Source organism: Copidosoma floridanum, unplaced genomic scaffold (genome assembly GCF_036245765.1).
Source record: "Copidosoma floridanum isolate Cflo_tuat_1 unplaced genomic scaffold, Cflo_Japanese_pri ptg000021l, whole genome shotgun sequence".
NCBI lineage: Eukaryota > Metazoa > Arthropoda > Insecta > Hymenoptera > Encyrtidae > Copidosoma > Copidosoma floridanum.
Window position 1 is genome coordinate 2,867,432 of NW_028321898.1, and position 26,195 is coordinate 2,893,626.

The 26,195-nt window shown below is 31.7% G+C and overlaps 1 protein-coding gene across 1 annotated transcript in view; it reads left to right on the plus strand.

Moving 5' to 3' along the window:
• Positions 1–26,195, plus strand: part of ND-ASHI (NADH:ubiquinone oxidoreductase subunit ASHI) — a 144,247-nt gene that overhangs the window by 41,694 nt on the left and 76,358 nt on the right. Inside the window, exon 2 of the mRNA XM_014356495.2 lies at positions 22,159–22,382. Coding sequence (XP_014211981.2) covers positions 22,159–22,382 — 224 coding nt within the window. The remainder of the gene's footprint in view (positions 1–22,158; positions 22,383–26,195) is intronic.

Below are 26,195 nucleotides of genomic sequence, written 5' to 3' on the forward strand. Positions count from 1 at the left end.
TTATAACTTTCGTTTTAATTTTTGGTTTTTCTTTTTGTTTTTTTTGGTTTCTTTTGGTAAAAATCATTCGTATCTTAAGAACTAGTTGATGGAATCAACTATGCAAAGTTTTATATGTTTGCTTGCTTTCTATTTCGATTGATGCATTTAAGTTTAGTATTTTATTAAGACTGATACAACAATTTCCTAACTTGTAATTTTAATTTAATCCTCAACAAGATCTTATTTCATACAGCATAAAATAACTTTTTTTCGATTTTCCCTCATTCCATAAGGTTGTTAGTTCTTTTTTTTTTTTTTTCATACAATAATAATTTTCTTTTAATAAGATAAATATCAAGCTATTCTTAACGGATTTTACTCACTCACGGTTGTAATTTATATGTATGTACATTTAAATGCTTACTGCAGCTATGAAAAATTAATGTAGTTTGGTTTGTTTTAAAATATCTTCTACGATTGTTTGATGACAAAAAACGTGATATTGCAGTAAACGACTAAAACTTTTAATTCGCATTTTCACATGATTTAATGATTTTAAATGATTTTTTTTGACTCGGGAAGGAGCAGTAAAACGTTTAATGGTAGCTATTTAGAATGTTAGATAACTGTGTAGATTTTTCAAAATTTTCCACGGGTAATTTTTTCTTGGTAACATTTCAACTTATACAAGATATAAAAGATTTTTCGAAGTAGCGTAATATTTAATCATTAAAAAAATTAACGTAAGAACCTTTTAGGATGGTATAAAATAGCATTTTTATTGTAGATTGTAAAGAAAGTTTTATAGTTTTTATCAAATAAAAAAGAGTCTTTTTAGCTCAATTTTTTTTCCCCCTGATTATAATGTGGCAACATACATGTGTATGTACATGAAATACCAAAGCTTTTATTAACAATTTAATCTCTAATCACTGGGTAAAATAAGGCCCGGGAATAAAAAAAATTCAAAGGTGACACTGGATGAAGGTGATTTCAAACTCTGGGTTTTATTACTAAAAGAGAATAAATTCCATTTTCTACATAAATAAAGACCTTTTTGTTACTGAATTTAAAGTATATACCAATTTTAGTACATTTTATATATTTTAGTAATGCAAAGAAATCATGATAATAATGATAATTATGTCCATGTACATAAAACATATGTATGAATAAATCATATATTGTAGTTATGAAATTACATTAATTATGATTACTAAAAATAACTCTTAAAAAAGTTGTGAAAAACTTCTCGTTTTATTAATGCTCTAAAATGACGAAAAATAATTAAAAAATTTTTTTTAATGGTGGGATAAGACGCTTTTCCAGCATTCTATTTAATTCTCTGAGCTTCTTATTTTTCAATGAATTTTTTTTTTCGTAGGCTTGATTTAATTGATATAAGAAAATGTCATCAATGTTTGTGGATGCTGATAACATAGTTCGTTTGAAGTGAATTGATAGAAAAATTGTGACATTCAAGAAATTAAATAGAATTTGTGATGATAGAATGTTAACGAATATAATTTAAATATTAAAGATTGTTTCTATTGATTGCAACGTGCCTAAAGCATTTTTATATTGTATATTTTTTTATGAATCTACTGAGTGTACTACTGACCACGTGAGAGATCGCATTTAATATGTGTGTGAGCTCAACAAAATTTTCACACTAAGTATGACATCCATCAAAAAAAGTGTAAATTTAAGTGTTAAGTTTCTAGTCATGTTTAGTTATTAGAACAATAAAAAATATTCAGTTTATTTGTAACATGAATTCATACTTACGTATAGAATAATTAATATAGTATTTAAATAAAAAAATATTAGGACTTAGTTTTCTACTAGAGCTAGCTAAATAATAAAAAAATAATTTCTACAATTAATAGCTTCAAATGAAATATACTTTTGAAGTAAAAAAAATGTATCCTTACCGATGTACTATTTCGACTTTCAGTAAATAAGAGGCCTCAACAAACATAGAAAGTATGTTTTTATTTAGATTTTGCCCCGAACAGTTGTCTGTCGAAACAGAATTTCTTAGTGCTGGACTGAACTGTCCGTTATATTAATTTTGAGACGTAAGCCATTTTATTAGAACCTCTGTTCCCTATAGACTTGTTTTGTAATAAACTATGGCCTTAAGATGCGTCTAATTTAAAAAATGGCAAAATTTTAAACACTTGATTTGGACAAGTAATATAACGTTGAGGTTTCAGCTCTACTTCTGTCTTACTATTTTCCTTTTTTTGTTCTTTTTCTGTTTTGTTTCTCTTCAGTCTCTATTTCTTTTACATCTTCGCCTTCTTTATTCTCTCCTTCGGTATCTACAATAATAGTGACTTATTAAGTGTGCACAGTTAACACAACATTCTGAAGTGTAACACATACGTTACTATTTGTTTTTATATTTGCTAGAACTGAGTTATTTCAGGTTTTTTGAGCAAATTTATCATTTTTTTAAATTTTCTAAACAATTTTGCGGTTAGAATATATCAGTTCAGTATTCCTAATAGTTTTTCTATATTTCAAATCATCAGAGCTTTAAGGTCTTACAAGAATTCTTTAGCTACCATTTTTTATTCGTGAGATATAAGGTTTCTGACATTGAACACCAGAAGTTCCTAACTTTGAGGTCATGATACACGTCACTATGTTAAATACTCTGTAATAATAGTGAATCGTATCCAATGGGAAGTATTTCTTGCTTGAACCAAGTTTTTTTAATGTTTTGTCGACCAAAATTATCATTTTTTGAGTTTTCTCAATAATTTTAAAGTTCGAGCATGTCAGTTTAGGATTTTAAATAGTCTTTCTATATTTCGCATCCTCAGAGCTTTAACGTGTACTAGGAATTTTTAAGCTACCATTTTTCCCTTGTGAAATATTGAAAATAGGTTATTATAAGATATTACACAACGATTTCTGACATTAAAAACCAGAAGTTCTTAACTTCGAGGTTATTATAAATGTCACTATGTCACACATTTTTCTGTTCGATACCTCAGAAAAGTCCCTATCAACAAACCTTGGTCGATTGCCTACCGTCAATCAATGATTACTGATTGGCTAATTATGCACCAGTGCCCTTTTTTATTTATTTAATCGTCTCTTAACCTTTATTAGTATAACGATTTGACCGGGAAATCGCACCAGCACCTCCACCGGTCTGGTCCTCATGTTGCAGACCATTCCACTCCCTTAAGAGTAGAGGCACCATCACGAACCATCTACCCACCACCAACCAACAAACCACACCTCTCATTTCGAGCCACCTCAGCGCCGCTCACCGAAAACGGGCGCACGACTAACTGCCTGAGAGGTATTACCCTATCGCGCTAAGCACTCACACAGACACGTTCACATAAAGCTTAGGGTTTTATCATAGCTAGACACCTGAGTGCTACGACTCCGTCGCAACTGATAATGTTGTTAATAAATCAAATCAAATATCAAAAATACAATTACTAACTAATCTATAACAATTAAAAATTTGTTGTATAGCAATTAATTATATTATTATTAAAAATTGATAATTTAAGTGATCATAAGGTCTTATAAAATAAAAGAATAGACTCTACATCTAATGTTAAAATATTTTATTGTATTAAGGTGATAAATTATTCAATAGTAAAATTGAAGCTAAAAAAACGTTATGAGTAAAAAATATCGAGTTAAATTTGATTGTTTACTTAACTATATTAAACTGAATTTATAAATTTAATAACCAAAACTAACAAAAAGTGAGTTAGCAAACGAAACATGGTAGACAATAAAAATAATTATTTGAGAGTAACTATTAACTTGATTTTTTTTAATTACTCTTTACAAATTTTTATACTTTTTTTCTTTATTTTTTATGTTTTTTCCAAATTTTTATTAATATGGATTCGAAATAAAAGAGGAGATAATTCTAAGTTTTTTTTCATAAATTTCGATCATAAAATTATATTAAATTTATTATAAAACTTTTCATTTTTAATGTATTTTATATTAATTTATAAGTATATGTGTATATATACATACATTTTTTTTTCAAAATAATTTCAATCTTTTATGAACATTTATTTATGTTTGATGGTTCCATTAAAATAAGCATTAAATAATAACCTAATTTATACGCAATTTTGATTCAGTTGTTTGCTTATTTATCCGTTTCTATTGCTCTTAGAGGCGTTTTACGATCGTTAATCTTGTTGCTATCAAATTTCGTATAAAATAAACACTTTTATAAATGCATATTTTGCTGTTAATAACACATTGACACTGAGAAAGTGCGAAAAAAAATTTTTTATACCGAAAAACTTTGGACTGACGTAATGAGAAAACTAGCAACTAAGGTAAAAGTACCAGTACGTGAACACTTCCTAAAATTGCACCAGTAGATTGAACAGCTTGAATAAACTATTTTCAATTTAAGTAGATAAAAAAAAAAATTTTCTGATATCCTTTGATCGTTCTTTAGATAAAACAAAATTTGTATTTCAGTAAGTCTTCATACTCAACGAGAAAAAAATTATTTATTCGTGCAACTTGTATGAGGTGGCTTGTGAGACTGTTCAGGTATTGGTACCATTAGGTTTTACCTATGCCCAGTACTCGAACACATAAAAACGATTGAAATCACTGTTAATCAATAATAACAGTATGTCAAGCCAGTCGTTATAGTTTACATTATATGTTACCAATGAAATTAGAAAGAAATTTTTCGATTGGGTTATTTGCAATACATAATAAAAATAGAAATCAGTAGAAGGCAGCTAACATAACCTCTCTCCCATTTAATTAACATGAGACGTTCAAGTACTCGGTCAAAAATACGTATCAGTACCAATACGCTGTTCATCCACTAGGTGATTGATAAAGAAACTTTAAAGTTAAGTTATTTATTGTTCACGCAACCTAGAAAAACTTTTTTGTTTTCTTTTGATAGGAAAAAATATATACTTACTGGCGCAATGACTGTTTTGTTGTTATGCAATTCAGAAATTCGATAAAAATGAGAAAACAAAGACTTTATAAAAAAAGTGTTCATGTACTGGTACTTTTACCTTATGTCGATTTGAATGTAACTGGAAAAAAATTATAGATATTACCTTGCAAAACAAAAATTTACTGGTAACATTGCAAAACAATTATTTGTTTTTTGTGAATTAATTTTCTAAAGTAAAACTTTGAAGTGATATTACAAAGAATTACAACTCCAATTATCTCAAACATACTAAATTGTCCAAAATTTTACTATTATACAAAGAGACAGCGTTTGTTCGCATGTTCGCAAAAATCTCAAAAACTACTAAAGCAATCGATCCCAAATTTTGAAAGACGTTCAGTTACAACTTCTGTGTCATAAGCTATTAAAATTAACGATAACTTCAATAAAAATGTTTTTATGTTAATTATCAAAATTAACGGCAAAACAGCTCCGAAAGCGAGTTCAAACGTTTTACCGCTAAAGGGCGAAAGGTTATGTTTTCAATGTTACTTTACATCGACTGAGCCACTCCTGCAATAAATTTTGTAGAGTTTCTTTCATAAGTTAAAGTTCGTAGCAAGCTTCATTAACGAGTGACACGCACGCACATTAGCTCATAGTCGATGTTAAGCGATAACACATCTTATGAAATTATGATTGTTCTTAAGCATATAATATGGTGTGGGAAAACCTCTTATCTTACTCAGATGTATAGCAAAGTCTCAAAAACTGTTGTAATCGGTAACTGCAGAAGCTACTCAACTAATTTTGTTAAAATCTTGCATACTAATTCTTGACACATCCTAGATGGTTTTTAGTAAATTTTTATCAATTTTAGGCCTCAAAAAACTGACGCAGAACATTAATCGAGATTCAAACAGCAGCTTGTATCGTTGCTGTTTGAATGCTCTTACAGAGCGTCAAAATTGACAAGTAAATAATCTATTACGTAAGAGATTAGCTTTTCATTATAACCCTTACAGTTATCACTTAAATCTTCAGGATTTTTAAATAGGTAGAATACTATGTGTTCGTATTCATTGTGGCGATAAAAAATAGAGAGATAACGCTCCAGGACTTTGTTGATTTGGAAACAAAATTGTAAAAATGGAAAAAACAGTTTTTTCATTATATATTTTTGTCAGTTTTAAATCTTTACAGTTTTAACAAATGGCCTTTTTTATTTATTATAAAGTGAGAACGTTCAAATCAACGACCCTTTAAGGCCAAAAACTAATTTATGGCGTAAAGAAGGCATGTTACTGTTCAGCATAATCATTTTATTTTTTTATTTTTTACAGCTTATTATTTGATGATCAGGAATAGACACAAGTCTAGAAAGTTCAAACTATTATTTTTTTCTATTTCAATCGTAAAATTAATACTGGCTACCAGTGTATTTATGTTATCAAGAAACCTCTTAAACGTTCTTTCTGTCCCTCTCCAAACGTAGACGACATCATCCAAAAGAGTTACAGAAACTGAGACAATCCATCTCATTGTTTCAATTTGTTACATAGTCAACTTGTAAAACGTTACTATTCTGTAGAACTTCACATACTTAAAAGTGAGACAAGGCAAATCGCTCAGAAAATTCTATTCAAACATATTTGTTAAGTTCATAATTAAATTATTCTCCTTAAAATTAAAATTGATGAAGGTCGTTCAACTGTAAGGATTTTAATCCAGTAAAGATTCTAATTCAGTGGGGCTTCTAATAGGATTTTTCGGCCTTGTGGTCGCAATGCTACGGCGATAAGAGTGCTTCTGCGTTGATTCCCATTACCATACTACCACTCTTTTTACTGCGCACGTTTTTGCGCAGCAGAAGTCCTTACTACCTCTCACCGGGGCACTCGAATACCTCCACTATTTTCTGCGCACAATACTGCACAGTAGCAGCAAACAGCACGTAGGTGCTGTTGTCGCACAGCAGCTCCGCTGTTCATTGCTAATCAATGGTCACTTTTCAAAGTATAGAAATAAAATGAATAAATATTTATGACAGTAGTACCTGAAGTTGTTACGTCTCGAATAGCCAAGATCTTCTTTTTGTGTAATTCGCGCGTACAAACATTTCATTCCGTTCCGACCCCCATGGAATAACCACTTGGTGTGCGTGTTACGTGTACGCAAACTACAGTTTCTTATTGCATTCGAGGCTAGTAAATAAATTGTGGGTGGACTAGTCATTGTAATACGTGTATGAGCCTTACGAGCACTACAAATTTTTAAAATTCCATTCTGAACTTTTCCATTCTGACCATACCTCACCTCAAACTACCATTTTTTTTCATTTGAGAGTAGTCAATCCCAGCCAAACTTTGTTTTCATCACAATAGACGAGACATATTTCTCGGGGTTTTGTAGAATAGGCCCTTTTTCGCTATATAAACGAAAAACGATGGTGCTGCTTCCAACGTTTGGAAGCCAAGTGGTGCACTCCATTCGGTGGCTTTATCTGAGCTTACATAAAAGCAAAAACGTAGTCTTATCTAATTTTATGCCCCGAATGAAAAGTTGTAGTGATTTTATGAAAAATACTGAATTTAAGCCAAAATCACATAATGAGCGATATTTACGCTCTAATTGAAACAGCTGTAACTTTTGAATGGAGGGACAAAATCTAACATAATTTTTTTTTAATCAATAGGTCTTGATCCCAGGTTTTGTTTCAGCCTAGTAAGAACACTCGAACTATTGAAGGAGCTTAGCTACTTGTGCTAGAAAGTGATACAATTTTTCAAAAATCGATGAAAACTGATTTTTATAAAATTTTGTATAACTTTTGACCAGCAAATTTTACAGTTGGATCGCTCAAGATATTTGTTACTGATGTCTTGTAGAGTAGGAATACTGTAAAAAAAATTTTTTAAACCAACTTCTTTTTTAAAAAATTTTCAAGTCGATCCAAGCAAGTTACCGCAGAATCACCCATATATAGTTAAATCTTACCAAGAACATGGCTGCCATGCGCGCAATACAAACATTTAAATGTTTTGATTGTTAACATTGTGGTATTGAAAAGAAAGTGAGCTTTTGTTGCGAATTATTTGAATTGTTGGTTACAAGAATATAAAAGCTTTATATAGATTTTCTGTAATAAGTATTTTGAAGCGACTCAAAATTTAATGGTGTTTTAAAAGTTCCCGGAATGTGACCCAGTTATCCTACCAACAACATGGCGTCCGGTAATTCTGGTATACGCTACTTTTGCATTGAGTGTCGCAACTGTATAAACTGTGACTGCATAATTCTCACCTTTCTTACCTACATGCGCATGCCTACATTACTCCCATGAGGATAAAAAGCAGTGCTGAGCATCAGAGCAGTCATTCTTCGCTTGAAGTGAGTTGGGAGCTCTTCGGCAGCAGCAGCAGAGACACCAAGCTTCCTTACGCATGCACAGAGGATGATCCCCATGGCTTTTTCACGCTGCTCTTCCGTCAGGAGACCCTTCCAGTTTGACAGCTCATTAAAGAATGAGTTTTCTGCGGCTTGCAGCCTCCTTACATAGAGGTTTTGGTGATTCTCATCTTTCTTACTTATATGCTCATGCGCACATACACTTCTACCTTAGACATAGGAGGATACACGGCAGCTCTGATCATCGGGGCAGTCAATCTTTGTGGTTATAAATTTCCTCTCTTGAAGTTTTAATGGCCTTAAAGTAAAGCCACTAATGGGGTTGGCTATTAGCTGATCACATGATAAATTTAGCAGAAGATTTAAAACATTTATCTTAAAACAAACAATAAGTAGTCACTTAAATTAACAAAAATACGTTTTCAAGTGCCTGTTTACTCTAGTTTTTATTAAAAATTAAAAGTAAAACTGTTAGTTTATAGGGGGGTTGTTGGGCGAAGCGTGCAGAGCTAGAGCCCCCAGTGAAATGGAAATTTTTAATCAGATTTAAATCTCGGTCTCGAAGGTGATAGTCAGGTACGTTACCGAACAGTTAGTATGTACTTTCACTTGTATTTCTAGAAGATGTCATATCGACAGTGAGTGTTACACAAAATGCCTTAAAGATGACTGAAACACGACTTTAGCATTATCTGATATTGCCTTAAAAGTAACTATAAAATGTCTTAACATTAATGTAAAGACGTCTTAAAAATAATTTCAATATGCCTTTACTACTGTTTATACGCAAAAGGTGGTTTAACGAAATGTTTAATGTTCATTATGTTAATTTAGCTGCACGTTCGATAAGAGCCCCAACCAAACATTTTTATCTGTGAGGTGCAACCATTAAATCTTACCTCTTAAACAAAGCGTTGAAAAAAAAAAAAAAAAAAAGTTGGGACAATCGATTTAGTCCACTTATTGTCTGCTAGATAGTGTTCGTACAGTAAAAAAATGACTTCAAAAAGTATTTAACACTAAATGCAATGTTCACATTCATTCTATGGACTCAGGCAAATCTAGGCAAAACTTTTTGTACAGTCTAACGTTATGATGTGCACAGTTGCCCTTGTACGCCCCATTGTGATGTGGGCACACAGTGGCTAGTTTTATATTATCAGTTAGAGAACAGCCCAAATCAGTAATATCATGAAGATTGAATTTGAATCTTTTTAACGATTATTTACTCAATAAGCCAAATACATGCACTTTTTAGCATTGTGCAGGTATTTTCGAAGAATTTTTCCTATAGTATTGTACGGAAAATTTTCCGACTTTCACGGTGTAGTATGGAAACAGCGTTCCAATCATAAGTTTTCTCTATATTTGTTTAAGAGTCGTTGCCATGAAAACGGCTCTTTAAAGCGAAATACTATAGGTTCACCATCAGAATAAAGTGGTAGTATAGCTAACTCCTTAAGAACTAAATTGTCGACAGGCTGTGTAAAACCTTGCATATCAACTATATAATACATTAGCCTCAAGTGCTTAGAACCTTTTTTGATACTTGATGCTCTCCTTCCTAATGGATTACTATTTTTCATGACTTTCTTTTTCTTCTGTTCAGTCTACTTCATATGTCTGTCCATAAACTTTTTAAACTCTTTGTATTTTCCATCGTACTCTTTCTTTTCCGCACTCTGACTTTGTCCTATAATGGTCAGCTTGTGTGATTTATGAATAACTTTTTAAAAATAACCCATTTATATTACTTTTATATTTAGCTATATCTTCATATTTTTTTTGAGCCGACTCCCTCTCCTCACGTCTTTTCTTACATGTTCCCCACCCTTCCTGTCTTCGCTTGTTCTTTTCTTCTCCTCTGCTCCAGCTGCTACTACTGCTGTGACCTTTCTCCATAACGGTTAACAGACGAATGATGTTGAGAGAGCTGGGCACGAGCCTTAATAGTTTAACCCCTACTACTATCATCTACCCATACCACTACTTTACACGAGTTTCTTTGAATCCCACGATAATTTTCCCGCCAAAACATCAGACTGTTGCTCAATTCTTCACGATAGCATTGTTTAATACAATCCGATGAGCCGACATTTTAAGAAACTCGTGTAAAGTAGTGGTATGGGTCCAAACATACATCATCTCGAAAATTTTTCAGCGGCTCATTTTGCTTGGAGCAATCAATAACGGTGAGAGGTAAATTGGATAGGAATTGGATTTTGCATAACAGTAAGGCATGATCTTTACCATAATACGGATTCTGAAGATTAGTATACATATTATGCAAGAATGCTAACTGATTTTTGGCTATATCGAGATTAAAATAACCGTAGGGATAATATTGCAAATTTAAATGGAGTTGTACATTTTTTATGTTTTAATGATCAAATATACTAGCATTAACTCTTCTTTGATTCTTACGGTTCGTTTGGAAAGCTAAAATTACATAGCGTGGTTTTTCCAACTGATTGGACGTTTTTACTGCCAAACATGTTTTGATATTGTGGGTAAAATTGGATATTCATAGAGCTCCTAAATTGGGAAACTCATAGATATGAACTTATCTTTTTGTAAATAATTAAGCAGTTGGATTTAATGAGAATCTGACATCACTACATAGGGTGTATGCTATTCGAGTTCCAATATTTCTATCTTGAACTCTTACCAGTTTCGTACTGTGTTAGCGTCGCCATTAGCCACTTTCTGTGATTGCATGACTGCATTTAAATTAGTTCTTGATCTGGTGAGTATGAGATTATGTTTCACGTTAACAACGGTCATGTGATAGTCTTCAGCAACACCAAATATTACATTTAGAGTAATCAAGACATCAAAGCAGCCATTAATATTAGTTAGAGTTGTTTCATCCAAAATTCCAAGCTAACTAGCATTTTTAGTCATTAAATCCTGATCAGGACGAAGTGTGAGCCAACTTTTTATAAGGGTCGTCAAACCCACATTATTACATATATCTGTCTCTATAGCATTCATCTCATATCTGATTCCTTCGAATAAATGGCAGATGGCGTTGTTCACCAATTAAGTACTTGCTGTTGCCGTATTGCCATCTGATTTTACTAACCTTTTAGTGTTGAATTGATGTACGGATTTCATCACTATTATTATACAATGCAGGTCCGTATGGTTGATCAGTATGTATCTCATAGTATGCAATGGACTCAATAAATGTGACAGGTGACTGAATGCTTAGAATCTTCTCGATGCTTAATGCAACAAAATAAGAATATATAAGTTAATTTCCACCAGGGCCTTTTATTTCTAATCCTAGATTTGTTAGAAATTGAATGTTTGGATGCGTTATCTTTTGACGTTTCGGCTGTTTTCTTCGTTGACGTGTTGACAGTTCTGATGCTTGTTGTCGACTGATCGAAAGTGTGCATGTCTAGCTGCTCATATACCTTTTATAATTGTATACGATTTCCATTATTGTAAGGGTTTTATGTGCAATCTTATCGATATGACTTTTCCACGGAAATTGATTAATTCTCCATCCTGGTCAACTATATATTATCGGTAAATAAATTATTTGTGAAGTTACTTCAATAATTTTGTATCCTGGCGGGACGGCTGGGATAAATTTGTGAATTGTACGAATCTTTTTTCCGTTTACATAGGCTCCAGTGGTGAAATTGCACTCAACTTGTAATGCGTTTACATTGAGAAAAGCCACAGATAAGTCGGAGTTATGGGTGATGTTATCTTTTAAAACTTGTTCAGTGAAACCCAAGACAGCCTATAGAATCTTTTGATCTGAAATTAATTGTATGGCTATAGATAATTACACTATAAAGAGAGTTATTATTGAATTTGATATCAATAGTTATATCGTAAGGCTGTAATACTTCCACTAAAAATGACTCCATATTTCAAATTTTATAGCTACCTGTTGGAAAAACGCCCACTTGATCACCTATGTAAAATTTATTATTACATTTATCAGTATTTGGATTCGAATTAAATGTAAGGAGTTCCAATAAGCCAAGAACGTAGTTACGATTCGGGAATAATTCGATAGGTGGAAAATACTGCGCTTCTAATCCAGAAGAAGTACGAGACATACTAAGTGTCAACGTGTCTTCCATGACTGTTAAAGAGCAAATGAGTAATTACTGATTATGACACTTCCTTATATACTTTTTGACAATCTCCTCTATGAAAAATAGCAAGCACCAATGACCACAGCTTAAAGAATTGAAGTTCTAATATTTTTGATATTTATACTTAACCTTGTCAACTCCCAAGTACAGCATTAAATCTAAAGGTGGCTGCAGATTGCCAAAGCTGTCAAAGTATATAACAATATAACATTATCACTACATTTTTGATACGCCACTCAATGAGTTTTAGGTCCATCCTTATTGCCAAAATTTAAAATAGCAATTTCACGGTATCGTGGCCTATTCAAAGTTAAGTCGTTTCGTATACATACCCCACGAAAATTTGGACTTTTCAGTTTTTTAGCATATTTAAGTAAATCAACGTTGGTGAAAGCTTGATCAAGAATTCTTATTTCAGTGATTTTTAAAGATATATTTCTATGGGCGCGTTCTGCCTTACAGAAGAAATCAACGATTTTAGATTCGTGGCCTTGTGAAAAAGTGTGATGGAAGTGGGTTTTGCTTGATTCTCCTCCTTCTTCGCCTCATTCTCCGTGACGTACTTCTAGTCCCCTTTGTAGCACATAACGCCAGCACACCACATATTTTAAATTTTATTAATTTTATTTCTAATACATTTTTGATGCTTTAATAACATCTGTCAAAAAAACGTTTGTGTGGCAAACGTCTTGAAGGAACATTTACTGGCATGTACTACAATGTTATTGAAAAACATTTTAAATATGTAATAAAAGTGAGCGTGACGTTACAGTCGTAATCAGCGTAGGCAGTGTGAAGTTAGTTATAAACTATTAGAAGATTCGACAAAAGTGCACAGTCTTGTACTCGCCAGCTTCCATATTTTTTATATTGTATTGTGCCATAATGTATTGTTTATAATTGTTCAGTTATTAAATATTAAAATATTTGTTGAAACCACACCAAATTAACGTAGGCATACCCATTCCAACGATAATTATACCACCTTTGTACACAGTATTGTTTCATGGAAAACAGCATGATGTGCAAGAGCTTTCTACTGCACGGGGAGATATAAAAATATGAATTTTTTTATCTCTGTCAGTCATATGCACTAGTACCGAGGCACTTTGTGAGAGATAACGTTAATCTTCTAGATCTATTTTGCCAAGATAAACGTAATTTAATGCACGTGAACGATGATCACGTTAATTCTGAGTCAGTTTAAAGATATATGCTTAAGCTCTTGAAATGATGATAAATATGGTTTTGTTGTTATCGACAAGAATAGGCAGATGAACAACTGCAGATATCGTAAAGGTTTCGACCTTTTTGCTATAAATATAGGACGTATATATGGCTAACTAATCAGTCTACTCTCAGACGTCAAAGCGTCATTATGCATGAGAAAGAAAAAGACGTTCTTCATCGGCTGGTAAAGACAAGAGAAGTTGTCAAAAAGAAATATAGATTATTAAAATTTGGAAATGATAAGGTAGAAAGAGTACTTAGTGAGGCTCTTGAACCAATTCGTGGCCTTGTGAAAAAGTGTGATGGAAGTGTGATCATTATCATCATTGAGAGCATCATTATCATCGTTGAAATTATCATTATTGTCACTTTGACTGACAGCAGATATAAACATCGTATCTTTATCATCGCTGCATTTTTTTAACTTTTTTATTCGTTTGATAGGCAGCTTTGATGTAGGAGTATTGAAATAATTATCAATTACGGAATGACTCCTTTTATTCCATTTCTTTGTTTGCGTCACGATTTGTTGTAAAGAATCGGTGATTGGTTCAAGAGCCTCACTAAGTACTCTTTTTACCTTATCATTTCCAAATTTTAATAATCTATATTTCTTTTTGACAACTTCTCTTGTCTTTACCAGCCGATGAAGAACGTCTTTTTCTTTCTCATGCATAATGACGCTTTGACGTCTGAGAGTAGACTGATTAGTTAGCCATATATACGTCCTATATTTATAGCAAAAAGGTCGAAACCTTTACGATATCTGCAGTTGTTCATCTGCCTATTCTTGTCGATAACAACAAAACCATATTTATCATCATTTCAAGAGCTTAAGCATATATCTTTAAACTGACTCAGAATTAACGTGATCATCGTTCACGTGCATTAAATTACGTTTATCTTGGCAAAATAGATCTAGAAGATTAACGTTATCTCTCACAAAGTGCCTCGGTACTAGTGCATATGACTGACAGAGATAAAAAAATTCATATTTTTATATCTCCCCGTGCAGTAGAAAGCTCTTGCACATCATGCTGTTTTCCATGAAACAATACTGTGTACAAAGGTGGTATAATTATCGTTGGAATGGGTATGCCTACGTTAATTTGGTGTGGTTTCAACAAATATTTTAATATTTAATAACTGAACAATTATAAACAATACATTATGGCACAATACAATATAAAAAATATGGAAGCTGGCGAGTACAAGACTGTGCACTTTTGTCGAATCTTCTAATAGTTTATAACTAACTTCACACTGCCTACGCTGATTACGACTGTAACGTCACGCTCACTTTTATTACATATTTAAAATGTTTTTCAATAACATTGTAGTACATGCCAGTAAATGTTCCTTCAAGACGTTTGCCACACAAACGTTTTTTTGACAGATGTTATTAAAGCATCAAAAATGTATTAGAAATAAAATTAATAAAATTTAAAATATGTGGTGTGCTGGCGTTATGTGCTACAAAGGGGACTAGAAGTACGTCACGGAGAATGAGGCGAAGAAGGAGGAGAATCAAGCAAAACCCACTTCCATCACACTTTTTCACAAGGCCACGAATCTAAAATCGTTGATTTCTTCTGTAAGGCAGAACGCGCCCATAGAAATATATCTTTAAAAATCACTGAAATAAGAATTCTTGATCAAGCTTTCACCAACGTTGATTTACTTAAATATGCTAAAAAACTGAAAAGTCCAAATTTTCGTGGGGTATGTATACGAAACGACTTAACTTTGAATAGGCCACGATACCGTGAAATTGCTATTTTAAATTTTGGCAATAAGGATGGACCTAAAACTCATTGAGTGGCGTATCAAAAATGTAGTGATAATGTTATATTGTTATATACTTTGACAGCTTTGGCAATCTGCAGCCACCTTTAGATTTAATGCTGTACTTGGGAGTTGACAAGGTTAAGTATAAATATCAAAAATATTAGAACTTCAATTCTTTAAGCTGTGGTCATTGGTGCTTGCTATTTTTCATAGAGGAGATTGTCAAAAAGTATATAAGGAAGTGTCATAATCAGTAATTACTCATTTGCTCTTTAACAGTCATGGAAGACACGTTGACACTTAGTATGTCTCGTACTTCTTCTGGATTAGAAGCGCAGTATTTTCCACCTATCGAATTATTCCCGAATCGTAACTACGTTCTTGGCTTATTGGAACTCCTTACATTTAATTCGAATCCAAATACTGATAAATGTAATAATAAATTTTACATAGGTGATCAAGTGGGCGTTTTTCCAACAGGTAGCTATAAAATTTGAAATATGGAGTCATTTTTAGTGGAAGTATTACAGCCTTACGATATAACTATTGATATCAAATTCAATAATAACTCTCTTTATAGTGTAATTATCTATAGCCATACAATTAATTTCAGATCAAAAGATTCTATAGGCTGTCTTGGGTTTCACTGAACAAGTTTTAAAAGATAACATCACCCATAACTCCGACTTATCTGTGGCTTTTCTCAATGTAAACGCATTACAAGTTGAGTGCAATTTCACCACTGGAGCCTATGTAAACGGAAAAAAGATTCGTACAATTCACAAATTTATCCCAGCCGTCCCGCCAGGATACAAAATTATTGAAGTAACTTCACAAATAATTTATTTACCGATAATATATAGTTGACCAGGATGGAGAATTAATCAATTTCCGTGGAAAAGTCATATCGATAAGATTGCACATAAAACCCTTACAATAATGGAAATCGTATACAATTATAAAAGGTATATGAGCAGCTAGACATGCACACTTTCGATCAGTCGACAACAAGCATCAGAACTGTCAACACGTCAACGAAGAAAACAGCCGAAACGTCAAAAGATAACGCATCCAAACATTCAATTTCTAACAAATCTAGGATTAGAAATAAAAGGCCCTGGTGGAAATTAACTTATATATTCTTATTTTGTTGCATTAAGCATCGAGAAGATTCTAAGCATTCAGTCACCTGTCACATTTATTGAGTCCATTGCATACTATGAGATACATACTGATCAACCATACGGACCTGCATTGTATAATAATAGTGATGAAATCCGTACATCAATTCAACACTAAAAGGTTAGTAAAATCAGATGGCAATACGGCAACAGCAAGTACTTAATTGGTGAACAACGCCATCTGCCATTTATTCGAAGGAATCAGATATGAGATGAATGCTATAGAGACAGATATATGTAATAATGTGGGTTTGACGACCCTTATAAAAAGTTGGCTCACACTTCGTCCTGATCAGGATTTAATGACTAAAAATGCTAGTTAGCTTGGAATTTTGGATGAAACAACTCTAACTAATATTAATGGCTGCTTTGATGTCTTGATTACTCTAAATGTAATATTTGGTGTTGCTGAAGACTATCACATGACCGTTGTTAACGTGAAACATAATCTCATACTCACCAGATCAAGAACTAATTTAAATGCAGTCATGCAATCACAGAAAGTGGCTAATGGCGACGCTAACACAGTACGAAACTGGTAAGAGTTCAAGATAGAAATATTGGAACTCGAATAGCATACACCCTATGTAGTGATGTCAGATTCTCATTAAATCCAACTGCTTAATTATTTACAAAAAGATAAGTTCATATCTATGAGTTTCCCAATTTAGGAGCTCTATGAATATCCAATTTTACCCACAATATCAAAACATGTTTGGCAGTAAAAACGTCCAATCAGTTGGAAAAACCACGCTATGTAATTTTAGCTTTCCAAACGAACCGTAAGAATCAAAGAAGAGTTAATGCTAGTATATTTGATCATTAAAACATAAAAAATGTACAACTCCATTTAAATTTGCAATATTATCCCTACGGTTATTTTAATCTCGATATAGCCAAAAATCAGTTAGCATTCTTGCATAATATGTATACTAATCTTCAGAATCCGTATTATGGTAAAGATCATGCCCCACTGTTATGCAAAATCCAATTCCTATCCAATTTACCTCTCACCGTTATTGATTGCTCCAAGCAAAAAAAATTAGAGGTATGTATTTTGTGATCAGTCAAAAACAGATACACTTATTGTATCGTTGATAATTTTCTATCGATTTGAACTCATTATAGTTTGAATCAAGCTGAAAATATTGGCACTTTGTTTTGAATTTTTTTAGGTTATCATCACTTAATTAAAAAGTGTGTACTCGAGCAAAGCGAATTGTTCAGTAGGTATTCGATTAAGAGAATATTTACATGGAGGAAGCATTGTATGCTCCGGCCGCGAGACGAGATGAGAGAGACAAAAGACAAATAGCAGTACAACCTTTCTTTCTCTTACACGCCTCTGATTGGTTGGCCCCCTTCCGTATATATAGGTATAGTCGTATCCACGAGTGGCGGTCGTGGGGGAACAGAGCAGATATATGTAACCTAAGCTCTGATAAAAAAGAACTTATACATTACCAGAGAATATAAAATATATCCTCTTTAAGTATAGAAGGCCAAAGCGGAATTCCGAGCAATACACACTAAAACAATAATCTTCCATTACAACATAATTAAAACAACAAAATTTAAATAAAAATTTCCAATTTTAATTAAAGCCCTCATACCTGGTTAAACAGTTCATGTATGGCTAATGACTCAGTTGGAATGTTTGTCTTCGATAGCTGAGCGGTCAAGAATGCTTGATTAGCTTTTGCGCTCTGGGCTTCGAACCTGTCCTACGCTTTTTTTTTTTTTTTTTCAAGTATACATTTTTATAATACTTGTTTTATTACATTTCGTTTGTTTATAATTGTTATGCATTTTTATAAATAAATTTATTTTATAAGATTTCACACTTAAATAATAAGATTGAAAAAACTACTCTTGGCTAATGCCAACATAATACTAATGCGAGCATAAATTCAATATTATACTATTACAATACGTCGTATAATTTATTTTTAATTGGCATTACTCAATGGAAACCGACGGGAAGGTGGCAGTATTTTTTATTAGGATAGGATACATGCAGGATAAAGGTCATATTAGATATTAGAACCCCAATAAATCCGTATCGATCAATGCAGTAAATAATTAAACAAATAATATTTACACTTGTAATAATAATAATATATAAAAAGTATTTACACATTTTTGCATTAGTATTTTACTGGCATTAGCCAAGAGTAGTTTTTAAAATCTTATTATTAAAGTGTGAAATCTAATAAAATAAATTTATTTATAAAAATACATAAAAATTATAAACAAACGAAACGTAATAAAACAAGTATTATGAAAATGTATACCTGAAAAAAAAAAAAAAAACCATAGGTCAGATTCGAAGCCCAGAGCGTAAAAGCTAATCAAGCATTCTTGACCGCTCAGCTATCGAAGACAAACATTTCAACTGAGTCATTAGCCATACATGAACTGTTTAACCAGGTATGAGGGCTTTAATTAAAATTGGAAATTTTTATTTAAATTTTGTTGTTTCAATTATGTTGTAATGGAAGATTATTGTTTTAGTGCGTATTGCTCGGAATTCCGCTTTGGCCTTCTATACTTAAAGAGGATATATTTTATATTCTCTGGTAATGTATAAGTTCTTTTTCATCAGAGCTTAGGTTACATATATCTGCTCTGTTCCCCCACGACCGCCACTCGTGGATACGACTATACCTATATATACGGAAGGGGGCCAACCAATCAGAGGCGTGTAAGAGAAAGAAAGGTTGTACTGCTATTTGTCTTTTGTCTCTCTCATCTCGTCTCGCGGCCGGAGCATACAATGCTTCCTCCATGTATATATTCTCTAAGGTATTCGATTCACACTGATATCATTTGTTTCTTATTTAAAAAAAAATTTTTTTCGATGGTTGGTAAATACAAATATGAAATAGAGCGACTTATGTTACAAATAAGACCTTCTCTTTAGAAATTTTCGAAACATTGTTCATTAGTGTCAAATTTTCGAGTTATCGATTCAATAATCGTTTTAATTTAACCATCGCTATATTTTAACGTACGTGTCTCTTGAGCTGTTAAAAAGTATTAAAGAGGTTCCAGTGAGTAAGGATACCAACCTGCATCTTAAAGCTCTAATTAGCCCAAAAAAATTTGATAATCGGCACCACTGCTGAAAGAAAACCATAGGCTAGGGTACTGATAGTACCTGACACTTTCGATTCGAGTTGCAAATCATTAGTCTTTGTATACCTACCATAAGCACTCTAGTCAAAAGAGTGAACGTCAAGCACGATCTTTTCAAGATTTTGTCCGATTAAAGACATAAAAAAGGATATTCTAAGAGTCAGCATAATCTGAACTATTTAATGATATATTTCTTATGGGGCGATACTAAGGTGCTAGAACCTCCTTAAATTGGACTGGAATCACCAATTAAATTATTAAAAAAAGTAAATTTCTCTTTATTGTAGTACCTACCACTTTGCCCGAATTGATAATCTGCTTCAACTTTTCCCCCTCAGGCAAAGCATTTTTTGAAGTGTTTCTTTAATTTTGATAGCAGATCAGAAATTAATAGACAATGACCCAATATTGCTTATTTATTTCAGGATTATATGTATCCTATATAAAAAAAAAAGAATTGATCATAATCATCCTTAAAGTACCGAATTTTCTAGGCTTTGAACGTTAACTAACCCGCTTTAGACCTTTCTCTACATTAATATTAGTGTATGCCTACGTCACTAATTAATATGTAAAAAAATTAAGTTGTGATAAACGCGACATGCATGTCTGCGATCATGTTTATAATCTAGAAGTTTTATATGTTGTTAGCTTTAAGACTCGCAAAACAGTAAAGAGTTAGATAATTTTCATTTTTTTGTAAAACCTCAATATATTATTGAAATTGTTAAAAATGTAGTAAACTTTATTTATAATCTAATTGTTTTGAACAAGAAATATAGTCATATTTCAATATAATTTCTTATAATTCTATGATATTCATCAGAATCCTTTTTTCGAAAACTGATTAAGGAATCACTTACGTGGAAAACTAGTTACATTGAGTTTGGATTACTAACTCATTTTTTTGAAGCACCTAAAAACCATCTTGAATTGAAGGATTTTATTGAAGTACCATCTTTATTATTAAAAGTAGTTTCTAGTATTATTATTATACATAAGGTCATGTTTGCTTGTTTGTTTTTCTCGTACTTTCAGTTATATGTCAATTTTTTCTCATTTCTTTTTTTGTTATTATTTTAGGTAAAAACTAATAGTATCACTTGTTTCAGCTTACAAAAACACATGAAAATATGTTTAAAAAAAATTTCATTAGTTTTGAAAACTTTTAAATAAAGTTAAATGTTTTAACGTATTTTAACATGAAAATTCTAAAAAAAGTTTGAGTGCTCTAAGGCACAAGAGAAAAAGATCTGATCATCCTGTTAAGGCCTCCGCTTGAGTTTTTGGGTGCCTTAAACTGAATCTTACTCTTACTGGTTAAAAAAAAAAAAAAAAAACAAATTAACGACCATTCTATTGTACATGTACACATTAATGTGTTAATTATTTAATTTTTCCTTCTATATATTTTTGAATTTCTTACGATTTACTTGCATTTACTTACATTGTGCGTCATGTCTACTGGTTATTTGTTACAGTTCTTACTTAAAACCATTTTATGGATTTTAAATACTTTATTCTACGTTTCTACTTCTTGTATTATTATGAGCTTTACTTTTGTAACATCTGTGACTAAAACTACGTTCTCGTGTACTATATTGAACCAAATTTAGTATTTAATTAATAACTCTAACTTTAAATCTATTTGTGTTACTTGTACTCGAATGTTTTAAGGTCAAACATTCGTTGCAATGTCTTTCTAAAAATAAATATACATGTACAGCATAGTATCACTTACTTAGGTCACCATACTCTATGTTTACCGGATATTTGTACTGGTACTTAGCCTAAGCCAAACATTTGTACCCAGTCCTCAGTGAGCCAGTACTTAACCGCTTTGAGGGAATAGATAAATAGAAGTAAAAAAATTAAAAAAACTGTACAATTATTTTTTTAATTTCTTGCCTAAAAAAATTGAGGACATGATTTCATAACTACTTGATGCAATTCTTAATAAATTTAAGATTATGAAGGTAGTTTAGCAAAATTTTTTCCTCAACTAATGAAAACTCCTATCATTTACATACAAAATAAGAATTTGAATTTTATAGTTAAGATTTTTATATAAGGCTACAACAACGAAAATCTAATAATATTCGAAAATAAATAACGTTTAAAAGATAACACATACTGTACCGTACATTCACTTGGCGTTTAAAAGCTAAGGCTTTTGAAGTAAAAGTTAGGTTTTCAATAAAAAGTATAGAGAAGGTTTTGTACTCAAAGCTTGACATTGATTCTAATTTGTTAATTAAATTTAGTTATTTAAGTATTCCGTTTAATTCTACCAAACTCTAACTTGTCTTTCAAAGATGTAAGGATGTCGTGGTTGTGTGAATTGACGTTTGCATTAAAAATATCATTTATTTTACAGACTGGATAAGAGATTATGTGGCTGAATCAGTGCCTCAAACTCTTGAAGAACGTTATGCTGCTGCAAAAAAATATAATTTACATCCAAAAGAATATAAACTACACTCTGAAGATGAATATTACGGTATTGGAGACTACCCTAAACTACCATTTAAAGGAGTAGCTGTACGAGATCCTTACTATCCTTATGATCTGCCGGAATATAAAAGGAATTTTAATGAGCCCGTAAGCTTACATAAATTAATAAGTGTTATTCTACTAAGTAGTTATGTTAAGAGAGAAAGAGAGAGAGAGAGAGAGAGAGAGAGAGAGAGAGAGAGAGAGAGTAAAACACAAATATTAGTGGAGTTATGCACACCTACAAGCACCGTTCGCTAACCTTCCACTATTAATAATTATTAAGTGATGCTGTTATAAGTGATTACAAACCATGAGAGTGGTTTAAAAAATCACCCTATTAAGCTTTTGAGCTAGGTGGTGTAATTTGGTGGGCTACGGGGTAGCTTGATCAAAATCTTCTTGAGTTTAAATAATGAAAAAATCGGACAATTTTTATTTTTTTTTGTGAAGGATGTCGAAAGGAATTGAAACAAAGCTTACATAACTTCATTGACGTTAGAACTCAAGCAATGACATTAAACATCCGATTTTTTACTTTTCGCCTTAAGTGCTTAATCAATCTTGCAAAGTGTGGGCTTTGATTATTCTGTAAAATGTCAAAAATGTGTGTCTACTCTTCTTTTTTCTATAAGATAGCTAGATGTTTAATGTATACTGTTATAAAGTTGTATAATGAAAGTAATCTTATCGATAAGGTAGAATACTTCAACTATTTCCAGACTACCCTTAAAGAACTCTATTTATACTTAACCATACTCATTAAATACAAAATATCTATTTAAATAAAGTCACACTTCTGTAGAAGAACAAAAAATTCAAATTTCGTAATTAAATCCGTGTTGAACTTCCACTATGATTTCGTATGAAAACAAAATTTTTGAACTTTCTGTTTTATAACTGTTAATGTATTTACAAAACACTGATCAGTTAAAAGAAAATTTTTTTTTTATCATATCTTAAAACTATTGTTTAGGCACTATTCTATAGCTTTTTTTGAATCAACCTTTCTATTGATGTCATGCCGTTTTCCATACATGTATACAATATATACAATTTTTTTTTCTGGTCATAAACTTGTTTTTTTTGCTCGTAAATTTTACTAGCATTTTACATCCCTTCTTTTTTTAGCCTGATGATACTCATAGCACGTACCTCAATATTGAACTAGAAAAACTTTTTCACCTTTTGTTGAATATTTTTAAATCAAAAATTTTTACTAAAAATTGAATTATTTTAGTAGAAGATTGTCAAATGACAATTTTTTTGACAATCTGTTAAATAAAAACGTTCACTTCACGCATGGCTTTTTCATTGTTTCATTTATTGAAGATACACAATGGAGTGAGAGAAAAAACAAGAAAACCATAAAAATTAAACTATTCTTTTATCGTTCCTTTTTATCTTTTCAAGTTATTAGTTCCAAGTTTCTTACTCTTGTCCATTATGTCTCTAGCTCTTCCAACCTACCATTTTGTTATCTTATTTGTGCATTTTTCTCCACTGTTTCTCTTTCCTGTCTTTTACCAGCCTTTCTAATTTTTCGTGACCTCTTTTTTCTGCTTGACTTACTTTATTTCTCAACTAAACCACTATTGTACTGTATGATATTGTATTTAGATTCCAACGTATACCCTTGCAGGGTTTTTACGTATCCTATACGTCACTAATCTCTACTTTTTCGTGTTTCTTATTCCGTAATTACTATCGTATTTCCCCAAGTATGCGAGTCTTCCGTATCGGCCCCTTGCAAAGTTCCCCTCAGACGACTCGGTCATCCATCCTACTGGGTACTGTTTACAGGGCACAGTGATTGTCTCAGGAACTCCCTAGCTATTACCAAGTTTAATGGAAAGATGTTTTTCCAATAAACCATCCAACTAGCTGTACCGACCTTTTTATAACCGACGGTGACTTTATCCGATGAAGCTGACCAACTGTTGGCTTTCTTATAGAAAGAAATATCTGGTGGTCGAGACATTGCCAGAAAAATCGTCTCTTTGTTTTAAAAATCCAATAAATGGTGTTTTGGCATCTTAAGTACTCATTTCATTGGAAAATGCCAAGAAAAAATCTCAATAATTTTCGACGGAATTCGAACCCACACCACTCAAGTATATCCGGCTAGGAAGTTAGCACGCTAATCACTAAGCTATCGAAGCTCTCAACCAGACCACTAGTTAAGCCATAACCGTGCTAACAGAGTTAAAAAATTAGAAAGAAAATTAATTCTCGTGCAGTATTATCTCAAGCTACTGCAAAAACTAGTTTACGAACCTAATAGTTATTTGAAAAATGTGGAAAAAAGATTAGTTGTGACTTGAAAATTAAAACTGCTTTTAAAACAAATAATGATTATCTTTCTAAAATCATACGAAGTAGTAGTACTGTAAGTGATTAAAGAAATGTGCTCTGGTACACATAAAAAAATATTAGTTACATTTTTAAAATGAATTTTTCAAAATCAAAAATTCAACGTAATATATTTCGAAGTTATACGTCAGACAAAAACATTTACTATTTTCACCTTAATCTAGTTTCTCCGTAAGAACGGGTTTATTTATAATGTTCTTGTAACAATGTCGTAAGTTTACTAAAAAAATAATCCTCTACTTTATTATTTTGATAAATCACGTAGTGAGAAAATTAAATTTTTGACATTTTTATGTTATATTCTCTCTCTTATGCACAAATGATTACTACATACCGTCAATGATGAAATTTAGAAAAATGAGTTGTCTATAAAAAATACACGTTGCAAAATTTTATATGCCATTGTTTACTCGCAAATAGTGTTCGAAGTTCAAGAAGTAAATTTTTCCTAAAATTTAATAATTAAAAAATTAAATCATCTGAAGAAAACATCGCCATTACTGATTAAAATAAGTGCACAATGTTTTACGATGATAGCTTTTTAAATTTAAATTTTTGTCTGTGTATAGATTTACTCAGCGCTCATAATCATAAACTCAGTAGTGATACTTAGTGACAATTGACTTCTTATTAATATCTTGTTATATTTTATAAACCCAGTCTTACTATTCACATTGAATCATTTAATATTATTGTTTTACCTAGCTCAAAAACTATTTATAATTATTATTATTTTGTTAAAAAACTTGAAGTAAATATTATACAGAAAATTAAGACTTTTTAGGTATTGTATACCAGTTGTAATTATAGTTTCTGATTATTATATTCATTTTCTTATTCATTTGTGTTGCATGCTCTGATTTGACACCTCAGAAGTGCACTAATATCAGCACACATTAATCAAACAATATCTATTCGCTATGTGCCTATGTCAGCGCCGTCGAGTGAGAGAAATTGTCCCTCGCTAAGATCGTCAGAATGCATGCAGCCTTATAAAAAAATTTGTTCATAATTAAAAAAAAAAAGTTATTAAGAGTAGATTGACTGAATGAATCAGTGATTTAAGCGTGTATTATGTTAGTGTACAGTAACAAATTTTAATTGGTGTTCTCATGTGTTTTACAAGACCGGAAAAACACAGCATTTAATAAGTGCATATACATACTTACACATGTGTAAAGATTAAAGGATACAAGTAATCCAGGATAACGTAATATAAATGGGCAAAAGTTAACCTAACCTGTCATTAGTATTAACGTTTATTAAACACCGTGTTGTAAAAAATAGGTGAATGTAAGCAATACTTGTGTTTTCTAAGCTCTACACTAGTGCAAGCATGTATATGCACTTAAAGATGTTGTGTTATTATGGTCGCAATCCATGTATTTATTTTTTCCATTCTTGTAGTACACATGACAACACCTAACAAAATTTGTTACTATACACTAACATAATACATGCTTAAATCACTGATTCATTCAGTCAACCACTCTAAATAACCTTTTTTTAAATTTATTAAAAAATTTTCTATTAGGCTCCATGCATTCT